This window comes from Stylophora pistillata, chromosome 6 (genome assembly GCF_964205215.1).
Source record: "Stylophora pistillata chromosome 6, jaStyPist1.2, whole genome shotgun sequence".
In the NCBI taxonomy this organism is placed as follows: domain Eukaryota; kingdom Metazoa; phylum Cnidaria; class Anthozoa; order Scleractinia; family Pocilloporidae; genus Stylophora; species Stylophora pistillata.
In genome coordinates, this window is record NC_142524.1 from 30,889,293 (window position 1) to 30,915,111 (window position 25,819).

General features: G+C 37.4%; 1 protein-coding gene across 2 annotated transcripts in view; it reads left to right on the top strand.

Moving 5' to 3' along the window:
- The window catches only part of LOC111339351 (uncharacterized), a 37,996-nt gene that overhangs the window by 2,934 nt on the left and 9,243 nt on the right, over positions 1 to 25,819 (top strand). The window contains exons 4-47 of one of the 2 annotated variants that reach the window (XM_088725615.1): positions 2,031 to 2,100; positions 2,461 to 2,519; positions 3,648 to 3,731; positions 4,417 to 4,481; positions 5,170 to 5,245; positions 5,729 to 5,779; positions 5,937 to 6,049; positions 6,224 to 6,305; positions 6,412 to 6,483; positions 7,088 to 7,174; positions 7,554 to 7,644; positions 7,764 to 7,819; positions 8,069 to 8,145; positions 8,457 to 8,518; positions 9,106 to 9,142; positions 9,695 to 9,857; positions 11,357 to 11,535; positions 12,005 to 12,478; positions 13,054 to 13,137; positions 13,250 to 13,333; positions 13,612 to 13,695; positions 13,838 to 13,921; positions 14,149 to 14,244; positions 14,573 to 14,707; positions 14,908 to 14,991; positions 15,107 to 15,214; positions 15,672 to 15,755; positions 16,138 to 16,230; positions 16,321 to 16,404; positions 16,533 to 16,667; positions 16,988 to 17,071; positions 17,994 to 18,086; positions 18,276 to 18,368; positions 18,779 to 18,871; positions 19,053 to 19,148; positions 20,328 to 20,420; positions 21,559 to 21,612; positions 21,964 to 22,047; positions 22,429 to 22,521; positions 22,965 to 23,048; positions 23,549 to 23,653; positions 24,918 to 24,980; positions 25,446 to 25,508; positions 25,614 to 25,706. In XM_088725615.1, the coding sequence (XP_088581741.1) occupies positions 2,031 to 2,100; positions 2,461 to 2,519; positions 3,648 to 3,731; positions 4,417 to 4,481; positions 5,170 to 5,245; positions 5,729 to 5,779; positions 5,937 to 6,049; positions 6,224 to 6,305; positions 6,412 to 6,483; positions 7,088 to 7,174; positions 7,554 to 7,644; positions 7,764 to 7,819; positions 8,069 to 8,145; positions 8,457 to 8,518; positions 9,106 to 9,142; positions 9,695 to 9,857; positions 11,357 to 11,535; positions 12,005 to 12,478; positions 13,054 to 13,137; positions 13,250 to 13,333; positions 13,612 to 13,695; positions 13,838 to 13,921; positions 14,149 to 14,244; positions 14,573 to 14,707; positions 14,908 to 14,991; positions 15,107 to 15,214; positions 15,672 to 15,755; positions 16,138 to 16,230; positions 16,321 to 16,404; positions 16,533 to 16,667; positions 16,988 to 17,071; positions 17,994 to 18,086; positions 18,276 to 18,368; positions 18,779 to 18,871; positions 19,053 to 19,148; positions 20,328 to 20,420; positions 21,559 to 21,612; positions 21,964 to 22,047; positions 22,429 to 22,521; positions 22,965 to 23,048; positions 23,549 to 23,653; positions 24,918 to 24,980; positions 25,446 to 25,508; positions 25,614 to 25,706 (4,244 nt within the window). The remainder of the gene's footprint in view (positions 1 to 2,030; positions 2,101 to 2,460; positions 2,520 to 3,647; positions 3,732 to 4,416; positions 4,482 to 5,169; positions 5,246 to 5,728; positions 5,780 to 5,936; positions 6,050 to 6,223; positions 6,306 to 6,411; positions 6,484 to 7,087; positions 7,175 to 7,553; positions 7,645 to 7,763; positions 7,820 to 8,068; positions 8,146 to 8,456; positions 8,519 to 9,105; positions 9,143 to 9,694; positions 9,858 to 11,356; positions 11,536 to 12,004; positions 12,479 to 13,053; positions 13,138 to 13,249; positions 13,334 to 13,611; positions 13,696 to 13,837; positions 13,922 to 14,148; positions 14,245 to 14,572; positions 14,708 to 14,907; positions 14,992 to 15,106; positions 15,215 to 15,671; positions 15,756 to 16,137; positions 16,231 to 16,320; positions 16,405 to 16,532; positions 16,668 to 16,987; positions 17,072 to 17,993; positions 18,087 to 18,275; positions 18,369 to 18,778; positions 18,872 to 19,052; positions 19,149 to 20,327; positions 20,421 to 21,558; positions 21,613 to 21,963; positions 22,048 to 22,428; positions 22,522 to 22,964; positions 23,049 to 23,548; positions 23,654 to 24,917; positions 24,981 to 25,445; positions 25,509 to 25,613; positions 25,707 to 25,819) is intronic. The other variant, XM_088725616.1, reaches the window with a different exon arrangement.

Genomic DNA, 25,819 nt, shown 5'->3' on the forward strand with positions numbered 1-25,819 from the left:
ATTACAATACATTGTTAAGTAAAACACTATGATTCCATGTTTGCTGGATAATATTACACAAAGAAATAAAACCAACTGGTGTCCACCAGGATACATGTGTAGCATGATAATAGTTTGAAACAGTAAAGCTTGAAATGATTAAAAATTATTTCCTCAAAGAATGAGACAGTGCAAAATGTAGCTATTGACAAATATAAGATCTTAGTCCTATGAATTTGAATATGTACAGTCATGAGGTGTATAGTTTGGTTCAAGAGGAGAATACTAAGTGAGCCCATGCATGGTGATATTTTTTGCTCAGCAACAGTGATCACAAAATAATAAATGTAAACAGGTATGTCTATGTTTTTACTATTTCTAAGCTTGGGTTTACAGGTAGTTTTACAACGTTACAACATTTAGATTCAGTTTTTAAGGTTTTCCTCCAACCTCTGAAACTTCAGATGATCATTGAATTCTAATTGAGAATTGACAAAACTACTTTTAATAATTTTGTTATTATTGATCATCTTTCTTTGTTTGATTTTGCTTTCTACACTCATGCAACTCAGGTTATCTGCGATTGTCAGGTACAGTGCAAGGAAATGAGCTGCGTAGCTCTCAAATGAACTTATGATCTCTGTGGTTCAGTACAAAATGTGGTTGTCAGTGGTCATTTGTAATAGTTCATTGAACAATTGAATGTGTCATTGAGCAACCCACTGTTTTGAAACAAAATCTTCAAAAGTGGCCCCTTATCATGCTACAATTGACATTAAATTGTGCATATTATACCCTCAGGTTGTTACTATAAATATCTGCCTCTGTGGGAATTAAGAGCTCCAGAATCTTGTTTAACTAATTATTACACATAGTTTTTCACTGGAAATAAAAGGATGTATACCTTTTGATTCCTGTGACGCTAAATGAAGCTAGTAAAATTTCAGAAGATATTTATTACTGAAACTTAATAAAGATATTTTCAAATTGATAATGTCATAATTATGGAATATGGTTTGGGCTCTAAAAGTTTATTACGTTATCATGGGCTTATTGCATTTAGTTTTACAATAAATGCTATATATGTTTTCAGGTCATGAAAAACATTTCTCTTCCAAGTGGTGTTTTTAAAAGATAATCTATTCAATTTGTTGCAGCCTCCTTGTTGCTCTTTCAACATTCCCTGATTTTATCAGCAGAGGAGATCTGTAATTGTTTTCTTTGTTTAAGAGTGACATGCTGTTTTTCAAATCTTTAAATCAAATTACCCCCCAGACATTTGACAGTCTGAGTCAGACACAACATCCAATTAACACTTGTCTGTTGGCCAAATATCTTTTTATTAGTGGCAGAATGCTTCAGTGATGTTACAACAACAAAATTGATTGGAAAGTTTCCAATGTTTTGCTGTTGCAAATCTGCTGTTAGTAATATTTGGGCAGAACTAATGTTTATTAACTCAATTAAAAGCTTAGAGTGTTATTGATTTTGTTAAAATATTTGCTTCTGTCAGTATGATTGAAATTCATGTATGATGGCATTTTTTGAATTGATGTTTGCTGGAGAATATTTTTTCTTTGTGGTTGTGTTACATGTAAACAGTGCATAATTCAAGTTAGAGTGTGGCATGTGTCATTCTCAAATATAGTGTAATTAGGGATACTTACAGTGTTTGTTAAATAAATTTAATGTTCAAGTTTGATTCCAAGGACTCAATTACATATACATGTATCATTTTACTTGATTTTGGATAGGAGTTTTGTTTTAATTTCCTTCACATAAACATTACAAGGATGCAGGTTGTGTTATTCCTGGTGTGAATACATTAAACACTTAGAGTGTTACTTAAGTGTCAAATATTCTCTGGCTACATGTAAACTTAGATATCCTGAGCCATATTTTCTGTAACTTGAAGAATATTCCCTTGTCACTTTACTTAATTTTCCCTGCTACTGGAATTCTTTTTGAAAAATAATTCAAAAGTGTAAACTGTCTGCCACAAATAATTTAATGATATTAATATTTTCATTGTTCTTGTGGGTCCTTATAAGGAGAAACTACAGCAGCTTGTTATTTTAAGAATTCCAGACATTGTGACAATAGCTCGGGAGCCACAGAGTGGTGAGTTGGCAAGAGGTTTTTTTTTTTTTTTTTTTTTGTTAAAAGGTGTTGTTTTAGCTTTGTTTGAAGTGATTGAATTTTTTTTGAGAATTTCTCTTCATTTCAATGTATTTGTTGCAGTCAGACAAAACATGACTGGTATGTTTTGGTAAGCATACCTAAGAAACATAACAAACACCCAATCATAATTGGTGCTTTTCAAGATGTCCCTGAATATTTTCTCCTAGAAGTGACTGGGAAAAATCTAGCTTGGGCATACATGTAGCACTTTTTTTTTTGTTATTTTCCACATGACGAGAACACAATAATATTATAATTATTTTGCTGTGTGTTTTGAAATGAATGCAAATTATCCTTCAGATGAGGCAGCGGAAGAACTCACCAAAATCCTGCTGTTGATGTTGGGATGTGCTGTCCAGGTAAGTATCAGATTACAGAAAACAACTCATATGTACAGGTCCTGATTGACAGCCTAACAGGTTCTTGTTGGAAGTTGTGTGTAGTCACAGTAAAATAAAAGAATGAAATTTGGCTAAATAACAAAGCCAAATTTGTTTATAATGTCGTAGTTAGAGACCCAGCAGTTCTGTACATCAAACATGAACATGTGTTTCTACTTTTCTCTTGAATAACTGGGACTCTCCTGGATACAGAAAAAATCACCTGATTCCCTGCTGGGTTTGTTAAATTTCTTGAATAATAGTCTTTTTGGATATTAATTTTTTCTCCAAGCAATAGGAAGTAAGTAACAATATATGATAATAATGTGGACAATAATTATAAAATGAAAGCAATTTTCTCCTAAAGGATGGTTGTTTTATTGAGAATTGTCTAATGGATTTTATTTGGGTTACATGCACTGTATTCAGTTTTTAAACTTGTCTCAGTTTTTGGGTAGAGACTGGTACAAAGAAGTCTCTTAGTATAGCATGGCTGTGCTCTAAGAAAAATTGAAGGGAGCCCAGTGCTCTGAAACTGTGAAATCCAGGGTGCTCAGCATATGCTTTTTATAAAAAAACTAAGATTCTTGAGTCGCCCAAGAGCAAAAGTAAGGTGCCAGGGGCCACTGGGCACTGCTAGACCAGAGCCCTGGTATAGGTAGTACTGTAACTTGAATTTGATTATGATTTGGTGTTAATAAACATGAATACATTTTTCAAAGACAACATAATTATGAGTGAGTTTGATTTCTAGTCTTTGAAAAATTTACGAGTGCCTACCACACCAAATTGCATGAAAAATCATGTTGATACTTGTTAATAATTTACATGAAAAAAGCACTTGTTTTAAGCCAATCAGACACTCATAGTTTTTTCATGTGTATTATTAATAGTTATCAATTCAGGTCAAGGGGGAGGGGGGTGAAGATAGATGTTTGTAGTAGTTTTTAAACATTTTAAACAGCAAGATTGGGCTGAGGCTCTCTTCTTTTCAGCTCTTTGTGCAATTATCTAAAGAAAGTCCTTTGATTCCATTTCTTGTGAGATTTGTTTGCAGTGCACTTTGTTGTATGTTTGCTGAAGTTGAGCTCTGTTCTTTTGTCTTAGTGTGATAATAAGGAGCAGTTCATTGAAAGAATAAAAGAGATGGACCTTGAAGTTCAAAGATCTTTGGTGGAACATATCCAACAGGTAGGTTATGTGTCCATGTTATGGTTGATCCTCTGACAACTTTTGAAAATTCAATAAAACTTCTAACTTTAAAAGGAACTGATGTTTAACTTTAACTTTAACTTTTAACTTTATTTAAAGAGGGAAGCGCAATAACCTGTTACAGTTTTCTAACCTACGGCCCTCAACATGCCCATCCCACCCCAGGGGAGGACATCCATCACACAGTAATTTCGTGCGTGGGAAATTAATGTCTCCTACCCCTAACCCTGCAGGAGATGGAACCTCCATTTTGCAATCATCATGATGTCATCCTCAGTAGGTAACTAAGGGAAATATGGAAGTCTGGCTCAATATGAGCAAAAAGATGTTTCTTGCAAGTTCCCAATTTCTTGTGGCACAGCCATCATCATTATGTTAATTTGTTTCAATTTAATGTTTACCATCCATATCTTATCTCTCTCACTAACCTTGATATTGGTGTAATAACACAGGGCTTGACACTAACTTTTCAACTTACTAGCCACAAGGCTACTGACAACTTAGATGTTACAACAATTTCAGTTTGTTTACTAGCCAAACTGGCTAGTGCAAACCAAAAACCACCAGCCAAAACTGAATTTCTACTGTGGCTAGTTGGCTACTGTTAGTGTCAAGCCCTGATAACAGCGCCAAAATAATAGGAAACTGTTTTTTCTCTCACAAGATCACAGACAACCCAGACAATGTCCTTACCTTTCGGCCTCATGACCTGGGTGAATATTCTGCAGAGTAAGTAATGACATATTACCTGAAGCTTTTAAGAAACTTCTGTCTGACTGTGCTCATTTAACAAAACATTTGCACATGTACAGTACATGTTCCTTCATAAAGTGCTTGTTTTGTTGCTTTACTCAGCTCATAATGGAAAAAAATGCTGGAAGGAGGCCATTAGAAGTTTTTAATATAGACCACACCCTCCCCAGGGTTGATGTTGATGTAATCATTTCAGGTTGAAGAAGAAAGGCTGGGGATCCATTTTGAAGACATGTTTTCAACTGATTTGGATGAAATAAAACGAAATGTTGGAAAAAAAAAATAGGGCACTTGAAGAGGTTTGAGCCTCATGGTCCCAGGAAGTTCTAGAAATACATGTACAATCTTATGGCGATTGTGCCTTTTCTGTCTCAGCACCTAAGCTGTGGAATGACATTCCTGAAACCATAAAATGTAGTATAGATCTTAACACTTTTAAGCGTAATCTTAAAACTTATCTTTTAAAGTGTTATTTTAATGAATGATTACGTTTGATTATTATTTTACTTTTTACCTTGATTGTGAAGCGCCTCAGAGCTTTTGGATAGGGTGCCATATAAATTGTGATTTATTGTTTATTTTTATTATTATTATTACAATGTAGTAAATGTAGAAACCAATCTTAACTCCCTAAATCAAAATCAATGTTTTTGTTTGTAAACAGGCAGCTGCTGGTTTTTGCAGAAAGTATGTTTTATCACATGACACAATTGGCTGAGGACAGAGACAATTGTGCAGGGGTGAGTGCTACAGTAGATCTCTTGAGATCTTATTTAACTTTATTTATGAGAAATTATTGTGGAAAGTAAAGTATATTGTATATTTTGGTATAACTCATTTCATTTAGTCCATGATGTTTGAAAGATTTTAAGTTGCTATGCATGACAGTTGTAGTATTTGAATAGTTAGTGATATATTTAACTTTTGGGAAGCTTATTTTGGTTATTCTTTTTGACAGTACAAGCAGTTTTTATCATGCTTATGTTTTTTTTTGTTATCTCTTTGATTCTCTTGAGTGGAGTATCAGTTTTCTCTTCTACATTGTACATGTTAAGTATTTCTTATTGCATGTATATATGGAGTTTTAGAGGGTTTTTTTTTCTGACGACACAAAATTCTTAAGCTGATAAGTTTAACTGTTTTCCTCCTCTTTTTTAAGTGGGTGATGTAATGTAACTTCTCATCAGAATTCTCATCGTCAATTGTTGTGTTTTCCTCAACAGATGATGTCACACCTGTCTTACGAAAGAGATACACTACTCCGTGATACTGAAGTGAGCCTAGTTTAAATGACATTTTTGTGTTCTCTCCCCATATAATTGTTTTGTTTTTTGATAACTATTTTTAATTAATAAAACATTCCAGTATAGCTGTGTCGATTATTGACTTCCAAAATCTATGACAATCACAACTTGATTTCCTTCTTTCAAGAACAAGGGTCGTCGTCCATTTTCACCACCAGGAAGTCCTGCTGTCAATCACAACAAAGAGTTTCCTTCTACGCATGCCAACAAGGAGAAAATCAGACTCCTTACAGAGGAAGTGTAAGTGACACCGTCTGTTCAGTTGTGTCCATATGACTTGTATTGTTTAATTACAGCCACATTTGTTTGGTACATGCCAACACCTGCAGTCATTATGTAAACACTGTGCAGCATGCCAGCTATAGTAAGCTGATAAAAATGGCTGAAGTTGTTTGTGTTTATTTTTTTTTTCAGAGAGGAAAAGAATGTTGCCCTGGCAGAACTACGAGATGAGTTGCTGGCCAGCAAGAAGGGACTGGAAGCACTTAGGCAGGAGGTAAAAATTAATAAACAAAGGACTTTTCCAACAGCTCACTGGTTGCACATAAGTTTGTTAACTGCTTACAGTGCATTTTTTTTTTTTTTGCATCAATCCCTTTTAGAATAAGAGTTTATCCCAGGATGCCCGATGGGTGAAAGCTTACAGAGATGAGGTTGATGCGCTGAAGTCAAAGGTATCATGGTGTTTTAAATGTTTTTTTTTCTTCGTTCCGATCATGTTTGGTTATACACAGGGAAGTAAGGAAGTCGCATTGATAAGAGCACCTGCTTTCAACTCCTGTGGCCAAGGTTCATAATCTGTATTTATTGCTACTCGTGCTACTCATGCCTGTAGTTTTTTTTTGTTTCCTGGCCATGCTACCATGGCTTTAATCAAGGTTGTCGAGTTTTTTTCTCTTTCAAAAAACTCACCAGGCTCTTTATAATATTTCGGCTGGCCCTGGTCAATCAGTCTAGTCAAATCTATTTTTGCTTTGAGGCGACTAATATTTGCCTCTGAAGACAAATGTCCATGACTTCACTTCTCAATAATACTACCCCTCCCCTCTCCCCCCTTCTACTATGAACAACCGTTGGAGAAGACCAGACAAAATCGTAAATGTGACCAGACGTTACACATTGAGCGGCCGTTATTTTGAGTCCGGTAAAATTCTGCCTATGGATCCTTTTAATTGAGTTGGATCCTTGTGCTTTTTGTGCAGAGATGATGATTATTATTGTAAGCTGGAAGCTAATTTTCATCTGCTGTTGAAACAATCATTATGTTGTACTCTTCAGACGGATAAAGTTGATAGACTGGAGGCTGATAACCAGAGATTTAAAGAAAAGCTACGGGATTTAGATTACTACAAAAAGAGAGCTGAGGTAAAGTCAGTTTTGTGCAACATAGCATAGTGTGATGTAACGTTATGCATGTGCATGACCTTTTCCTTTTTTGCTGGTTTCTGTTTGAAGAAAAATTACTACGATTTTGTTATCGTTTTGGCTTGTTTTGGCTTGGAGTAGAGTGTAAAGTAATTCTGGATCGTGTACATTTGGGTTTTTTTGTCTTTCTTGTGTGATTGGTTTTAGAGAAATCACACGTCGCACAATATTAGTTTTCTGCAGAAGTTAAAATCGATTGTGACTTGATAACTGCTGTAACACTTTTGGATTTAATATTACAACACCCAGTCAAACTGTGCGCTAGGAAACAGCAACTTAAAGAAAAGCTCCTGATGTTAAATTTGTTTTATATGTAAAGGAACTGAAAGAGCAGAATGAGTTGTTATATGAAACGAAACTTGTTTTGGAAGAACAAGTAGCAGGAATTAACTCCAAAGAAGAAAGAATCGGTGAGTAAATTCCATTCATTAGAGGATAATTTTAGAAAAGGTATTTGGATAACACAGATATCCTCCATTTTTCTCGCCATTTGTCGTCAGAGTTGTAACTTTATGAACTTTTATTTTAGAAATATTAGAGGAAGAGAATAAAAAGTTGAAGTCTCACATTCATCATTTAGCAGAGGTGAGCAATTGATTCCCGATTATAGGATTATAGGTTTTTTTTTTTCATATTATTTATTTGAGTACTTCACTTTTGCATTACAGTCTGTCTATGTAAGTGAACCCAGCGAAGAAGTGTACAACTTTCCAGATGAAAGCACATCTGTCATTAAGCTCAATTTCCTTTATTGTTGAGTCTGCCTTTTTCGCTGTATATGTACATTGCTCTGAATTTCTTTATCTGTAAATTCGTGTTATGGTTATCATCCAGGAGAGACAGTTCGACCAATTAAAGCTAAAGGAAGTGATGGAAGAAAATGCTCAACTTATTGTAGACAAGCAGAACAGGTAATCTGTTTCCATTTTACCATTTTCTTGCATGAAAGTTTTGTTTCAGCTTCTTTCCTCTGATTTAAACATAGTCAACAAGAAACTGAAATGAATGAGTAGTGTCGTAGCTTTTGGATCTCGGAAGGATCTCGGTACGCCGTACCGATATCTTTTTCTACCTACTCTTTTCATTTTGATTGTTTTCCATCTTGTAAACTAATATTATGGTGCTTTCTTCTCGTTGAGGGTAATTTCACGTCAAAGAGAGAAAAGATAGTGGCGGAGTGGCTTGAAAGTTACTGACATGTTCTGTTTGTGTTTATCATTAGTATGTCTGAGGCTGCCGCTTTAACATCCGAAGTAGATGCACTCCGCGGGAAGAAGTCTCCAGGTACTGCAGCTTTAAAAGTTCCTTTGCCTTTTTCGTTTACTTTGGCAGAATGATTGTTGCGCTGTACAGGGGCATTATTAAATGCTTTCACTCAATTTGCTTCGCAACTTTGTTGACTTCCATCTCACTCTCCCTCGGTACAACCTTTCCACAAAGCAGTCATTTCACAGACGGGTTTGTCGGTCCTGGGTTAACAGGTGCCTGGAATTAGGTTGTAGCTTGGTTGCCATGGTGATCTCCATACTACCGAGGGGATTGTTGCCTTACTCTGCCGTTATTTTACGTCACATATTCTCTTGTACTTCTGACCAAGTTTTAAACTAGCAGGAAATTTTTGTGGATGCACTCGCTGAAAGATGAGAAAATCGTTGTTACCTTAGTCCCATTCATTCCATATTTAAAGGATGTGAACGAAACAGTGAGCAATTTTTGATTAGAACCGTACATTCAGTTGTTCAAAAACCATCGCAAACATTCGTTTTAATGGGATAATTTTGCAGTTGTAACGAAGTGATCAGCCTCATTCCTCGTTCAAGTGATTTGCCGTTATTTTTACAGTTTACACTGAAAATATTTTCATTTTACAGGTTCTACAACGTTTGCCAGTGAATTTAGTGAATCCAGGTAAAAGATTGACTTTGAACAGTATATCTCCAGTTTTCCCGTGCTTTTCGGTAGTTGGAAATATTTCCCTTTCTTTTGATTGGCTGGCTTTGGAGCGCTTTTCGATTGAGTGTCGTAAAACCAAAACCAAGATACAGTAACCACAACAGCCAATCGGAAGAAAAAGAAGGTTACCTTTAACCAATGAAAAATCAAAGTAAAAACAAGCAAAATGCTTAAAGCGCGGGAAAGCGCGGGCGAACAAGTCGTGATTGGTTTTAGCTTTGCAGCTGATTGGTTGAGAGAGTGGCACGAGTTTTCTGGACCAATCACGGAGCGAAGTAAAGCAAGACAAATGTACATGTTGTAATCATGGATTACTCTCGATGCTCAGTTGAAAATTTTTCTACAACACCTTATCGTTATGCGCAATATAAAGTATTTCTCGTTACAGGACACGGCTTTAACAAGGCCAATACCCATGTAAACAAAAGGTCGTAGAAATGAAAGGTTCACTTGGAATTTATGTTAAAAAGGGTGGAGGAAATAAAGAATTTATATTTTCTATTTCAGCTCGATTGAAGTTCTCCGAATGCAAAAGGAAAACCAACATCTTAGGAAAACCATCGACGAATTAAAAAACTCGAATCAAAGAATCATTGAACTGGAAACTGCAAACGAACAGCTGCAGAAGGCGAATTTGGAAGGGAAAACAACGGTATTTCACTTGAACGAGGTCAGTAGAATTATGTGCAGTCTATGCAATTCCGTAGCATTTAACAATTATATCCCGAGCGCACGTTGGATATGAGATGATAGATAGCCAACGAGGCGCGTAGCGCCGAGTTGGCTATAATCATCTCATATCCAACAAGCGCGAGTGGAATAATTGTTTTATTAAAAACGCCCCCAAGAAATTATCATTTTGTAAGAAGAAACCGGATTTTTTAGCTCCCTTTTGATTTTAGGCTGACGCGTACGCTTACCATCTTTGTAGATTATGGTATATTGGCTAATATACCATAATGGCTAAGCCAATAAAAAGTCTTGAATTGCATTATCCAATGATCCAGTTTTTAATAAGTTGTATTTATACGTTATTAATTACTTATGGCAACAAAAACAACAATATCAGCAGCAACCACATTAAGTCAATAAGTTAAGTTAAGTAAACTTTATTTCCAGCTCGGATTGAAGAGTAGCGCATAAGCGCTAGTATCTCCGAGAAATAAATACAGTATAATATATGGGAACAATTATAATAATGTATACATGTTTGTAAAATGATATGTTAACAACAAATAACTAAGAATTAAGAGAATTAAGAGAGATAAGTCCAGCCAGTTACAAAGGCAAGGCAGTTGTTTCTAAAGTAAGTTATATTAGTGGTAGTTGTAAGGTCGTCATTCAACATGTTCCATAATTTAGGTGCAAAAAGTTTAAAGGAGTTTTTCCCGAAAGTTGTGGTGTTTACACGCGGTAATTGCAGCTTGTTTTTGCCTCTAAGCCCATTTGTGTTTCCCATTGGTGTTGCCCATTGGTGTTACCCATTGGTGTTGCCCATTGGTGTTGCCCATTGGTGTTGCCCATTGGTGTTGCCCATTGGTGTTGCCCATTGGTGTTGCCCATTGGTGTTGCCCATTGGTGTTGCCCATTGGTGTTGCCCATTGGTGTTGCCCATTGGTGTTGCCCATTGGTGTTGCCCATTGGTGTTGCCCATTGGTGTTGCCCATTGGTGTTGCCCATTGGTGTTGCCCATTGGTGTTGCCCATTGGTGTTGCCCATTTGTGTTGCCCATTTATGTTTCCCACTGGTGTCAATGATGACAATTTTAGGACTCCTCTTCCTCTCTTTTGTTGTCGAATGCTGAAACATACTCGTAAATTTTTGAAGTTTTGTTGAAAAGATGCTTTAGATTTTTTTTAATGCGTGGTTTCTGTAGTCCTCGTTTAACTGGGATTCCATATCCTATTGTGTCGAAAACATGGCCTTTGAACGGTCTAACCCACCCTAAGTTGTTTTTTTTAACGTTTTACCTTGCTCATATTAGTTTTTTTTTTTTGTCGAAATATCTATTTCTATCTATTTACTTCTCTATTGAACTCTGGTTACAAGGAAAAAGCCGTCACTTTTAAATGTGCCCAAGTTAATCACTTTGGAAATGATGAGCAGTAACGATGCAATGATGCGCATTGCCGTACTAAAATAATGACTGGCCTTCAATGAATTTCACAGGAGCTTGCAAAATTAAAAGCGAGAAATTTACAGCAAGGGAATGACTTGAACAAGATGCGCTCTGTTGTGAAGCAACAGCAAGAAGAGCTGAAGACTTCTGTTGACAATGTGCTGAATCTGTCTGGAGAACTAAGGGAGAAAGACGTAGTTATGGCTCAAGTCGAAGAACAAAATTTGCTGTAAGTGTGGTCATCGCCAATCTTTGTGAAAATAGAGTTAAACCCCACGTTTTAGGAATATTGAGCACTTTCCGATTGAGTGTCGTAAAACCAAAACCAAAGTAATGACAACGAACAATCTGAAGAAAGGGAAGTCAAATGAGAACTCAAAGTAAAAACCAACCAAACTGCCTAAAGCGCGGGAAATCGCGGGCTACCAATTCGTGATTGGTTGTAGTTTTACATCAGATTTGTCGAGAGAGGAGACATGAGTTTTCTGGACCGATCACGAGCGTAGTAAAGCAAAACCAAAGCAATCCCGGTTTACTCTCGACACTAAATAGAAAATTGCTCTTGTAGAAGTATCTAACTCAGCGATCAAACGTCTACGTATGTGCGGTTAAGGTCAGGTAGCAAAAGTTGATTTAGCTAAACGGGGAACAACTGAACGCAGCTCTGAGCTTTTTCCATCCAACCTTTTGTCTTTCAGTAACTTTCAGCTTTCAGAAGAGAAAAATCGGGATCTTGTTGATCTGGCTGAAGAGCTTAAAGAGAAGAGTGCTCAACTCACGGAGTTAAACCAAGACGCTGAACAAAAACAAGAAAGAATAACAGAACTCAGCCGGCTGGCCGAGGAGAGACAAACAAACGTTATGGAATTGTATCAGCGAGCAAAAGAAAACGAACAAGAAATAAAGAACCTCGCAGAACAGTCCGAGAGTAAAGGCGAAAAGATTTCGGAGTTGACGAAGATGGTGCAGCAGAAGGAAGAAAAACTTGCAGATCTTAATTTGGAAGTTAAAGAGAGGAACAAAGAGATTTCAGAGCTGCAAGATTTGGTGAAGGAAAAAGACGACATAGTTGCGAAGATCACTCAGAAGATGAGAGATAAAGAAGAAGTTATTGGAGAGTTGAAAGAGAGCATTGAAGCTAAAGATAGACGGATTCAGAATTTGGAGAAAAGGTACATGTACATGTATGTTTTGGGAGTCGCGGTGGCGTCACTGTTAGTGCGCTGGCCGGGGACACTGTGTTATTTTTTTAGGAAAGGCACTTTACTCTCAGATTGCCTCTCTTCACCCAGGAGAATAAATGGTTACCGGCAAATTTAATGCTGGGGGTAACCCTGCGATGGACTAGCATTCCATCCAGGGAGAAAAGAAATACTCCCAGTCGCTTCATGCTACGGAAAACACGAGTTATGCGCCGCCCTAATGAGCTTCTTGGCTCATAAACAGACTTTACCTTTTTACCTTTACATGTACGTTAGCGGCTTATTCCGAAGCTTGGCGCGTTTAAGATTCTCTGTGTGTCTTGGACCAAAACCAAGACCAAACCGGAAGTTGTCACACGTTGTGATTGATTTTAGTGATGCATCTGATTGTTTGAGAGGGTGGGGTGAGTTTTCTAAGCCAATCAGAGATTTAAGCACAGCAAAACCAATCCAACCCAGGACTTCTTTCGACACTCGATTGAAAACTGCACTAGGTTAGATCCTTTGGAAACAACTGACAGAAATACGCTTCTTCTCTACCACAGACTCGCAGAGGCAGCTGACGAACAAAGGGATACTGAGGAAATCCTGAAAAAGCAGAGGAAAGCCAACACTGAGCTGGAAAATAGGTGAGTTTGTCTTGAGCGATTGTAGCTCTGGCTTACATTCTGTTATGGGGGTTAAGTCCTATGTACATAAATTTTGTTTATACTACTTTTAATTCTTATATTTTCCTTTTAGAATCGAAGATTTCTTGTCTCACAACAAGAAGTCTGAGGACAGCATCAGAAGGAAAGACGATGAAATTAACGAACTTGAGAACAGGTTTGTGTAAATCTGGTAGCTTTTGCTGTAAAAATAATTAAACCTAAAATCTGAATTCTTCATTAAGAGATAGTTCTTACCGTAATCCCTTCCAAGGTACATTTTACTTCCGGTTTCGAAGGTCGCGAGTCGTGGTCACGTGGACATATCGTGCAATAACTTCATGTCATTTAATCTACTTGCCAAGTTCGGTCGCACCCGACCCTGTACTTAAAGTTTACTCAGCGGTTAATTTTTTTCCCCCTTAATTTTCAATCTTGCTTCTTTAAATTCAATAGGGTCGAAGAAACAGTAAAACAAAAGAACAGAACAGACGAGAACCTCAGAAAGAAAGAAAAAGAAGTCTACGAATTGAGAAATGGGTGAGGACAGTGCACGCTTTCGTGCCTTAGTTTTTCGTTTTGATGAACTTGTTAAAAAGGCTTGTGGTTGTGATGACTGACATTGTTGGTCGATGACTGCGAACAATGTTACCGAAAGTAATTTCTTTTCCTTTCGTAACAGACTCGAAAAAGTCACGGACGAAAATGAGAGAATATCAGAAGAGCTAAAGTTCAAGGAACAAAAAGTCCAGTCACTGCAGAGAAGGTGAACGAAGCACTGAGACGAAACGTAGAAAGTGAACGAAACGGTAAAAAGTAGCGAAGAATTTGAAGCAGGGAAATCCAGCGAAATGAACAAATCTAAGGAAACAAGTCTAGGGGTTAATGAAACAGACAAAAAATGAAGCAAGCAAACGAAACAGAGGAAGAGAACCAAAACAAAACTGATAAATCTTAAGTCACCTGGATTTTTTTTTGTTTTGTTGTCGCTAGAGTGGAAGAACTAATGGTGTCCCTGGATGAAAGCTCAGAGGCACTGAACAAGAACCTCAAGGGAAAGGAAAAAGAGAACAGGCATCTCGAAAGAAGGTAACCATTTCTTCAAGAGGACAATTGCCATCCCTTGCTTGGGATACGTTTCTGTGTTCCTATGGAAACTTCTATTTCAAGCAGCTTCTATTTTAAGTTAGAGAAGAAAATTATGGAAAGGAAGTTTCTATATTGGAATCTTTGCCTTTCAGTCAAGAAAAGACCTAGTCGACCACAAGGAGTTCTAAAGTATGAATTATGCTGATTAGAAGTTAAATATTTTAAATCCATTTTATTTAGTGAATGGCAAGCTTTCTGTTCTATTAGTCCGAATTGGCAAAACTGTTGAGTCTACGTGCATAAATTTCTGTTTTGGAACATTTTCCAGGATTGAAGAACTTACGGAAGCGTTGGACGAGCGAGAAAAGATTAAACAACTCGTGAAGGAGAAAGAAGAAAAATTAGAAACACTGAACAAGAGCTCTGACGAAAAGAACAAGCTGTTGCAGGAACTCGAAAGCAGGTTTGTTCAAACTACTCTTGAAAATCTTGAGAGCTTGTTAGTGGTCTTTCCATCCCTGTTTCTTCTTTCCTACCAAACTATATGGTCTTTGTATTCCATGTCAATCCCACAATCTCCTTTTTGTGATTTATTCTTTTCATTGTGGTTTTTTTTCTCTCTGTTACCATAGTAACAGTTAATAAATTTTCCTCTTCATTCAGGTTAGAGGAATCAAATGGTGAAAAGAAGAAACTTGAGCATATGACGAAACTGAAGGATAAGAAGATCGAAGCTCTCGAAAGCAGGTATATGTGATTTGCTATATGGGAAGGGAGGGTCGGGCTAAGAGTGGCTGGTATGAGGTTTATGGATTCCTGTCCGCTGAGGGAAAATATAACGATTCTGTTTTGCGCTTTGCAGTCTCGCTGAAGTAGAAAACACCAGCACGGTGCAAAAAGACGATCGACTTATGGACATAAAGAGAAACGTAGAAGGAAAAGACAACAGAATTATCGAGCTGGAGAGCAGGTTTGGCTTATGAAATATTTGAAGGGGTGGTAGTCTAGTCTGCGGTGATCGGAGTAATAAGCTTTGTCTTCTGAGAGATTATATAGTCCTGATTTCTTAGTAAAGTTGTTTTAGACTCATAGTTGCTGGAAAATAGTGTAAAGTTACAGAGAAATATTCTTGTTGTCTAAAGAAAAATCATCTCAGGTCATCAAAATTAAGTCGGAGAATTCTTTGTGGTTAAGACCTCATTGGAGCAATTGGAATTAGTTGGAATCATTGCACTTTTCCCGTGATGTAATTGGTTTAATTTGTCAAGTGACTTCAGTAAGACTAAATAGTGATGGCATTGTAGACTGCTACACCGAGATTTTCGTTATTACCTTGTTGTTGCTCGTTCTATTTATAAGAAAGTAAATGCACGAAGTGTTCTTTCTCTTTGTTTCTTTTTACCTGATTGGGTTTCTTTTTGCTTCAGATTGGAGGATGTTTCCTTGGCCAACTATAAACTCCAACAGAGTCTGAAAATCAAGGAAGAGAAGATTACAGAGTTAGAAACGAAGTGAGATTTTTATGAGCCTGCTTGTTTTACGAATGAACTGGGTTTGAAGTACCTCATGCAAATAAATTAATACTGAAAAAAAAAAAAAAAATCAATCGACACGCTCTTCCGCAGATTTTGTCGATCGTTTGATACATCTACACAGTGTTAAAAGTTAAACGTTGCAAAACAGAGGGCATGGTCGGTATGAAGGATTGCCTAGTTTTCTTTATCTTGGGATATGCATTCATTTTTCCAAACGTGTGCTACGCTTTCGTGATGAAAGTAATCCAAAAGAAAACACTTATCATTTGACCATTCAACCAACATTTTAGTGTCTCTTAATTTAATCAGATGCTGAATTGTTTGAAATATATTCATTACTGCATTTTTTTCCCTGCAGGATTGAAGATGTTGAAAATCTAACGTCCGAGAAGAACAGGCTGAACCACAGTTTGGATCAGAAAACCAAAAAGGTTTTGGATCTAGAAACAAAGTAAGAACTGATCCTTAGTGTAAGTTTTAGTGATTCAATCAGTCGTCGAATGTACTTCAGTTAGTTTAAGCGTCTGTCTTCGTTTTACAGGCTGGAAGAAATGTCAAGTGACAATCAGAGATTACAGCTCAGTATCGAACAGAAAAATGGAAAAATACGATCACTGGAAAACAAGTATGTCAGAGAATGTGTGTCAGCATGCTGTAACACAAACAAAGACGTCCAGTATGGAAAATACTACTCGTCGATTTGCAGTGCAGCAATAATTTCGTGTTTAATTCCAATTTTGAACCAATTTTCAGGGTTTTGGAGCTTGAAGAGTCCCTGGGTTCATCGCATCTGCTACAACAAAATATCAAAAATAAGGACGAAAAGGTGTCCGCGTTAAATCAGGTCATTCAAGAAAGGGAGGAGAAACTTGCTGAACTGGAAAATAGGTAAGGAAGAATGATGAAATTGTATTTTCCTCCATACGCATAGGTTAATCACGGTTTTAGCAAGTTGGTTTGTGGCTAACATTAGCCCTACCAACGAGAGTAAAGCCACTACAGAGTTCAATGCGCCGGACCACAGCTGATCAAGAAGTCCTGGTTCTAGCCCTGACTTTATATATTGCGCTATGTTTTTGGGTGAAGCACATCTTCACGTTGGCCTGAAGTTTTGGTGCGATTTTAATGTTTGTCTTTACCTTTGCTGGGTTTGTAAAAACATTTCACAATGTTTACAAGGTTTATGTTCGTTTTATTTCGTGAAACAGGCTGGAAGATGCCCAGGCTCGTAATCATAAACTGGTGCACGGTCTGAAAATGAAGGAGGAGAAGATCACAACACTGGAGGAAAGGTAGCTTATTAAGTTAACTTAAATGTCAAAAAAGAAACAACAACTTTGAGTTTAAATTTACAAGACATGTTTCGACATTCTCATGTCATCTTCAGTTGCAAATGAGCATTTAACTGTTGTACATTTGAATTTAAATTAAGGTACGTTACAAACTACGTGTCAGGGCTTACGTTACATTTGAATGTTAAAAACGCGAAAGATGTAAATAGCGCGCGCTTGACTAGATCAAAAAATAAATAGATAAATAAAAAAAAATAAATGTAATAATAACAGAAATAAATTAAAAGACCAAGGAACAACATAATTAAAAGGAAAGAGACAATTCTAGATGTTTCAATTGCTGACTAAGGATGTACAACAGTTAAATGCTCATTTGCAACTGAAGATGACATGAGAATGTCGAAACTTGTCTTGTAAATTTAAACTCAAAGTTGTTGTTTCTTTTTTGAGAGTTATTGTCACTCTGCTGTCTTTACGTCCTTTTGTTAACGTAAATAACAGATAAAGTTAACCGCCTCGAGCTTAGCGGGCTCTTCTGGTCAGCTATCATTGTCACAAGTGCAAGCTCACATAAAACGGAAAAAAATCATTACATCTGACAACTTTAAGGTATCGTGCAGTTTGTTAGCGGCCGTCCCTTAGGTGTTCCGAGTGCTTTTGTAGCGGTTTCAAACGTTCCCCACCCCCTCCCTCCTCTTTCTAGCCTCTTTTATCCTACCACTGATCTAATCAGTGTTGAAAGTTGCCAGGTATTAGGTTTCATCACTGGGTTGCGGGGATTTGTCAGCCATGGGAGGGGTATTTTATCTGGGGGCTGGCTAGCCGAAGTGGAAGTTGCAAGATACTACAGACATCCATCTTCCATTTTAACAAAGTAGTGTTGTTTATTAAATGTATAGTAATCTTTTTGTATGTTTCGTAGTGTGGAAACTCTGGATGAACTCGTGTCAGAGACGAAGAAGCTCAACCAAGCCGTTCAACTAAAAGACGAGAAAATCAAAGTTTTGGAAAACAAGTAAGGCCTTATTTAAACACGTGATCGTTCGTGATCTCTCTTGCCATATACTCGAAAATGATACAGAAATTGATCCATCATGTTTTCTTTTTGCCGTTGGAGAGCGTTGATTAGAAATATCAATAAAAAATGCTAACACTACTCCGATACAGCCAAATACTTACTGCGATACGTTTTTTTTTTCTTCAGGTTGGTAGAATTTGAAGAATTGACTTCTCGCAACGTCAAGTTGTCAGATTACCTCAAGCAAAAAGACGAAAAGATTGTTCGACTTCAAGAGAGGTGAGACAATTGATTTTAAGCTGGATAGTCAATTGCGCGCTGCTTTTTCTTTTTCAGCAACGGAGAAGCTTGTTCACATCGGTCAGCGGTCGACATATATGTGACGTAACTCAGCCTCAAATCTAAGCGGACGGATTTATGGTTATCGTTTAAGTATTGTCTTCACTCCCTCGACGTACGTGCAGGAACTCAACTATAAAACTGGGCCCAGTTCGAATGCTGATTAGCGCTAACCCAGGATTGAGATTTAATCCGGGTTTCTCTATTCCATTCAGTAAAAGCCTTTTTGGCATAATTTTCTTTGTTCATTTTAGAGAAAAATGACATTTTAAGAAACGAACTGTGGTTTGGAATCATATGTGCTTTGAGACTGTAAAATATTGTAAATTCAAACTGATTGCGGTTCACAGGCTGGATGAAGTGGAAGATGCCGTAAACATCAACAATAAATTAAGTCAAACTGTGAAGAACAAAGATGAGAAAATCTCCAGCTTCGAAACCAGGTAAAATTAAATGCGTTTGATCAACGAGTTACACGCTTGGAAAATGTAGAAGTAGAGTTTCTTTCAATCAGAAGAAAAGGTCGTGCAGCTATACAATAACTGAAAGAGCGGCGAGAAAAAAGAACTATGAAAAGAAAGGAACCGAAGAAAAAATGAATTAACCTTGGTTTGTTTTTTGCAGGCTTGGCGAAATGGAGGAACAGCTTGATAACAAAGATAAAGAATACCGAGAGATGAAAATGAAAGCCGAGGAGCGAATAAAGGCTTTGGAGAAGAAGTTAGTACTTTTATTTTAACTGGCGTTCCGGTTAAAAATTTCGGAGATAGAAGATTTAGTGAATAGAAGCAAGTTGTGACGGTTTCACGGCTGAGTAATTTTGTACATAAGTGAGGAGACATACTGAGTTTTTGCACCTTTGTGAGGAAAACGTTTACCGTGCAGACAGAACCAACAGGAGCAGTAAGCTGTTAAATTTATGTGTAAAGCCAAGTGCCTGCAAATGCTCTAATAACAGATTAAATTAATCAGCGTGCTAAATGAATGTATTGCTAAACCATTCTTTCTTACATAAAGTAAAAGGTTGCATACCTGATCTTAGTTAAACAAATTTTTACATCAAGTCTTATTACTTTTCAAAAGGTACATCTTTACTATGAATATCTCGAGCTTGTTATCTGCTGTTAATAAGGGCACGGTCATTAGTTATAGCCTGGGGGTGGGGGTGGGGAATTACATGGTTTTTAGGGGGAACGGAGGGGGGTATCAGTCGTCACCAACAGAGTTAAAGGGAGGGAGGGAGGGAGGGACTAGAGAAAATTGACTGCTAGTTAACTGCCAATGAAGAGGGGGAAAGGGAGAAATCATAAGAATTTTGTGGAGCCTTAGGGGAGGATCTGGTAACCAAAACCTCTAAAACTTCCAACCCAACCCCAGTCCCCGCCGCATGATAAAATGACCGATCCCTAATAGATGCTGCCTACAATTTTGCAAGCCGTTAAGCATTGACTTTAACATCCTTGATCTCTTTACTTAATCGTAACGTTTATAAAAGTCAAACTCGCTTAATACAAAGTCTTTCAAGAGGTAATCTAATTGAGTTTAAAAAGCCTGGCTTTTGAACTGCTTCCTTTAATTGAAGTTAGTGTAGAATTGGAATAATTTAAGGTAACCCTATAATGGGGAATAATTTTTTGCGTGGTATTGGGGGAATTTATTTCTGAGGCGTGTAGCCAATTAGAACGCTGGATGGACGCCTGTATTAGTCCCTAAGAAACGCGACTCATTGGCAAAGTTTTTGGGATAAGTCGCTTAAGCGCATAAAGTCATTTGCTAGGAAGTAACCATTGAAGCGCGATGCGTAACGTTTGGTAAACTGTGTTTCTTGTCCAATACCTACGCTCCTCGCCGATTTGAAGGTAGGAGTCGTGTTTATGGACTGACTAAGTTTGTTTGCAGCTTGGAGGAGCAAACCTGCAAAAAAGTGGCTCGTCAAAACAGTGTGAAAAGAAGAGAAGATAAAATAGTAGACTTGGAAAGGAGAAGAACGAAGTAAGTTGAAACGGTGCGGCCGAAAACAGCGTTTGTCTGCCACTGATCACCAATTCATTTTGGTTTAATTTGAAAGTTTATCTTAATTCGCTCTCTGAGTCCTTGGCGTGCCTTGAAACATTCGCTTTTGCCTTCAGTTTTAACGGTAACCAACATAACAATGTGCTATCTTTTAGAATTTGATGCGTCGTGTGCAATGGTTGTCAGTTAAACTTCAGTAATTTCTTACATTGTTAATCTGCTAATTGAAATGACGATTATCATAATAACTCTAATTTGACTGATTTGGTAAAGTCGCATTGTACTAATTACTCTAACCTAAACAGTACCGATCAGTAACTGATAATACAAATAATCACAATAACTTTTGTGTACCATGATGTTGTATTTATATTGGTTATATTGGTTATCTTGTCTGCAATTGGTAACAAAATTAACGGAGACATTTTTGTATTATAAGATCGTTTGTGTTATGTCCTCGATCTTGCGAATAGAATTCCCCTCTCCTCCTATTAATTTATTTAGCTAACATGTACGTTGACCGAACTTGGATGAACAACTCGGAGCTGGGAAGGGTGGGGGGGGGGTGGGGGAGTGGGATGTTTGTTATTTGTTCTCTGTTGCCTGTTCTTATTTGTTCACCTCACCGTAAGGCCTACAAAAAGAAGTCTATCTTTTGTATCTTTTCCACTGAAATCCCCAAAGTAGCATTACCTGTGAAACTGTTCATCCTGATGACGTATCCTACAGTACCGCTCTTGTGTACATTCACAACGCAGACACATTCTATACGTTCAGACGCAGAGTGGTCAGACGCACAAATGCGCGCACGGAGGAAAAAAAACGAAGCATATGTGTCTTTGTTATTCAGTGCTATAAATTTCCTGTGTGTTATATTGTTGTGTAAAACAAAGAACTTTTCGGTTGAAATAGCGACGGGCCGACAGCGGAAAATGTACCTAATGAGAAAAGCTATCACGTTACACACAGTCACGTCCCATCACTGTATAAGGAAAGTAAGGTAAAGTGTAACCTTCCAAGGAGAAGATATGGCTGGGACGCAGCAAAGGAACAAGTTATGGAGCATGCTGTCAATTTGGTCCAAAGATATAATACTTTGTTTTTCGTTCACAAACAGGCTTGAAGAGTACGTTGAAGAAAGAGAGGGCAAAATCCATGATCTGCAGTCGAAGTACGTTTTTGTTTTTGTTTTTTGTGGAGGGTATTTTTTTAACTCTATGGTATTTCATCTTGGAAAAGTCTTGAGTGGATTTTTCCATTTTGAGCATAACGGGAAAGTGAAAGTGGAGGGGAAATTCTTACCGCTCATGTTTGCAGTAAATATGATTCTGAGTTTATATATCACCGTTCAAATTTTCGGTTGGAAAAATGTGTCTCAAAGTTTTTGATTAAACATTAAACTGGTATCTTCCTTGGACACAATCCTTCATAAGGTGTTGTTTTGATAACGATTTTTTACTTTTAAACTAAGCAGATGTCAATTGATGTTACGTTCTCCTTTTTCGTTCTTGTCTTTTTGCAGACTGGAAGGCACTGTGAACAGGTACAGAAAGCTGGACATGACAGTTGGTGAAAAGGAGATGGTCATAGCCGAGTTACAGGCAAAGTATGTTGGCAAATGTTAGAAAATGTTTTTGGGTATCGAGCGCGTACGAAATGCAGAGTTAAATTGGGTTTGCTTTGCCTGTGACCAGAACCATTTTCGCGACACTAGCACCTCGGATCGCCTGCTTACTTTCACGTCGATTTCTCTTTGGCTCCTCATGTAATTTTTCAGAGACGGCATTCTGATTACTTAGGTTTTACTTTTACTTACATCCCAATACACTTGAAAGTTAGTGTAGCAAGTCTTTGCGCATGAGTTGAATTTGAAAAGCGTATCGAAACGACAACTGAAAATAGCTACCATATGTCTACGATTATGTTCATAGACTTGTTAGCTATGAGAGGTTGTTGAAAAAAGTTTATTTTAATTTTTTGATTATAGGCTTATCGAGGCACAGGAGACTACTCGCGAGATCAGAAAGCTGAACCAAATTATGAAGACGAAAGATGCCCGGATAGAAAACTTGGAGGCAAAGTAAGTTAATAGCCTTAATGAAATGACTAGTTTTATGACTTGGAACCATTGAGTACTCTAATTAGAAGATCAGCTGACCTCACAAACTAACTTGTTCATAAAATTTCAATCTTTGTCTCTCTTGCTTTTTTGGTGCTTTATGTCATTTCGTTTCGTCACCGGGAGAAAAAGTAGAACGGCAAGACTTAACACGTGTGGCTTCCGCAACTATCGGTGTATGTTGAATAAAATATGCTTGCATTTCTGCCTTTTTTCACTCAACTTCCCTATGTTTCTTACCTGGTACACACTCGAGGCAGCGCGAACGCCAAAAACGGATCTATACCGATAAAAAAGTGTTTACAAACATGAGCATAACGATATAAGAACTAGTAAAGGCTTTAGACGTGACCGGAAGCAATTTGTTAGCGTCAATCTCGTCATTTTCTTTCTTTTCTCCTCAGAATTGAAAATGTTGAAAGCGAGCTTGCCAGACAGGAAAACGAGATACAGGCTAAAGACGAAAAAATTGAGACTCTTCATAAAAGGTTACTTTTTTGAGAAAATTATTTCATGGCGAGTCTTCTAAACTAGGGAAGCAGTTTGCTTTGTTCTCCATCAGACGTATTGTTGATAAATGGACCACGTTGAGGTACTTTCAACCCCTTAGCGCCGTCAAATGTTGCTCAAAATGAAAGGATTATTAGAAATAATAATTGTCCGGGGTTAATTGACACTAAAGGGGGAGAGAGAAAATGAAAAGGCAAGGGGGGCATGGCATTGAAAACATAGACACAAACTGTAGATGACAAACTTGAGAAATTTAAACTTTCCACTCTTAAAACGATCGGTAAATAAGAAAACCTTTCAAGCAGAAAGTTAACGAGAAGGAAAACAATAACAATCACGGGATTTGGCTGGAATTCACACCAAATTTTCAGAACTATTCATGTACTTGTAACGACAACGGATAATTGGTCAATCAGGTTGCGACATTACTGCCAATTGTGGTAAAAAATTTGATTTGGCCACGGTATTTTCCTTTCAGGCTGGATGAGACACTAAACCTTAATAGCAAACTGGATCAATCTGTGAGAAAGAAAGAGGAAAACATCCGCACCTTGGAGAAAACATTACAGGCAAATGAGACGAGGTAGGTAATGGCATTAGGTTTAGATTGCTGTATAGTGTGAGGAGGGAGCGAAATTTGCAAGTTTTATTTGCATCTGTTACCAGACGGTCTGGGAATGACAAACTTTTCGCTCGTAATAATTTAAAATTACGCGCAAGTGCATTTGTATAGGTAATCGCATGGGGCCGAGTAAAATTAAGGATTAATCTCACGCTTGTTTTCGGAAGTTGCTGAAATTGCCCGAGTCGCGCAGCGACGAGGGTAATTTCTGCAACTTCCGAAAACACAAGTGATATTAATCCTTAATTTTACGAGGAACCATGTGATTACTTGTTTATAATATAAGGGGCAAAATGTTTTCTTACTGATCTCACGCAAAACGGGACGCCATTGTTACAAACAAACAGAAATTTCTTTACCTTGGCAGCCGTTGCTAAGCGATTTTCAGCCAATCATTTTCAAGTAATTTTGCCCGGGGCAATTACAAAAATTAAGAAAAAAATGCCCTCTGTCTTGACCAATCACAATTCAGTAATTTTGCCCCTTATATGATAATTCATGTAACACGAGTGTAAATTACAAATAGTGCGCGCGCTATCGAAATTTCGTCTATCTCGACTTTCTGTAATGTTTTTTTCCGGTAAATTATTATCAAGTAACGACATAATTTCTCGTGCAATTTTGGTGGAAAGAAGCACCCGTAAATTTTTCAAAGACCACAAATTGCACTTGTCCCATGAGCTCGTGCAATTTTGTTGTCTTTGGAAAATTTACCCGTGCTCAGTAACACCAAGTTGCACTCAAAATCATGTTATTTTTTTTTATACTAGTTGAATGTTTTAAGTGATTACATTAGACTGCATTGGCTCTGCTTTCGTACGCTTGGTGATTGTTTTAGTAAGCGTCCGCCTCCATCTCCACCAATCAGGTGAAAACTAAAACCACTCGTGATTGGTGCTTCGCGTTTTGTCGCCCTTAGGGCAGTTTCCCTTTTTTTGACTTTGTGTTTCCTTTGGCTCCATATTATGTTTCCGTTATTCTGATTGGCTGTTGTGCTAAACTTTGATTTTGATATCACGATACTCACGAAACTCTGTCGACATGCGCACGAACACGGTCATACTGCATGTCGCCAGTTAACATGGGGTCGAAAGGTCTTTGGAGTCATCAGAGTAGCGGGTCAAATGCTGTTTTTTTTTTTTGTTATACAGTAATGCTGAAAATCTATTCTATGTGTCATACGTTAATATACATGATGCATTACGTGATTAACTTTGTATTTCAGAGAAGAGGAGTTGGAGAAATTGCTCGAATCAAAGGCTGGAAAAGTGTTAGAGTACAAAAACAGGTTAAAATTTACTTCTTGTCTACCTTGAGAGAGTAACCAAGTTGGCGTAGACCACTTTCATAAATGGCTGCCGTATAAATATTCTTTTGTTTAAATTTGAATTAGCCCTTCTGGCCTCGCTTGAGATAATGTATTCTTATGAATTTTGCACTGGAGAACGAGGCCAGTAGGGCTAATTTAAATTTAAACAAAAGAATATTAATCCGGCAGCCATTTATGAAAGTGGTCTATACATATTCATATCGTTGAAGCACGTCAATCCATTCTTCGAACGGAGAAAAAGAGAAGGAAAGTGAAGGAAAAGCCAAGAAACCACTCTACTCAACAAGTAGATTCCTTTGTGCCCCTTGGGTCTGTTTTGTAATAGATGACGTCGAAATTTAGTGAGAACAAGAAAGTGGCACCTGAGGTGCAGCAGAGTTTGTCACTGATATATAAAATTTTTATTAACTTTTGTTTTTTCAGAGTTAAAGAATTAGAGACTGATGTGGAAAGTAAAGATGACAAACTTTCAGAGTTACAAAAACGGTAATTCTTATCAATTTGAATCAACTTATAAGGGGTGAAGACACGTTTATAAAAATTTTACATTCACTGAAGCTTCCTAACTCTACCGTTTCTTCCTATTTTCAGGTTGGAGAACTTGAGATATGCTGCGACAGCGGACAGCAAGCTTAGTGTAGCACTGAAAGAAAAGGATACCAAGATTGCTGAAATGGAAGAAAGGTGCTTTGCGCTGGCGAAAGAAATTCTTATCTCTTGAAAGATTAGTTTTGTAATCTCACCTTCACTTAAAAAAAAACACACACACACACACGTAACGTTTTCCTCTGTTTTCG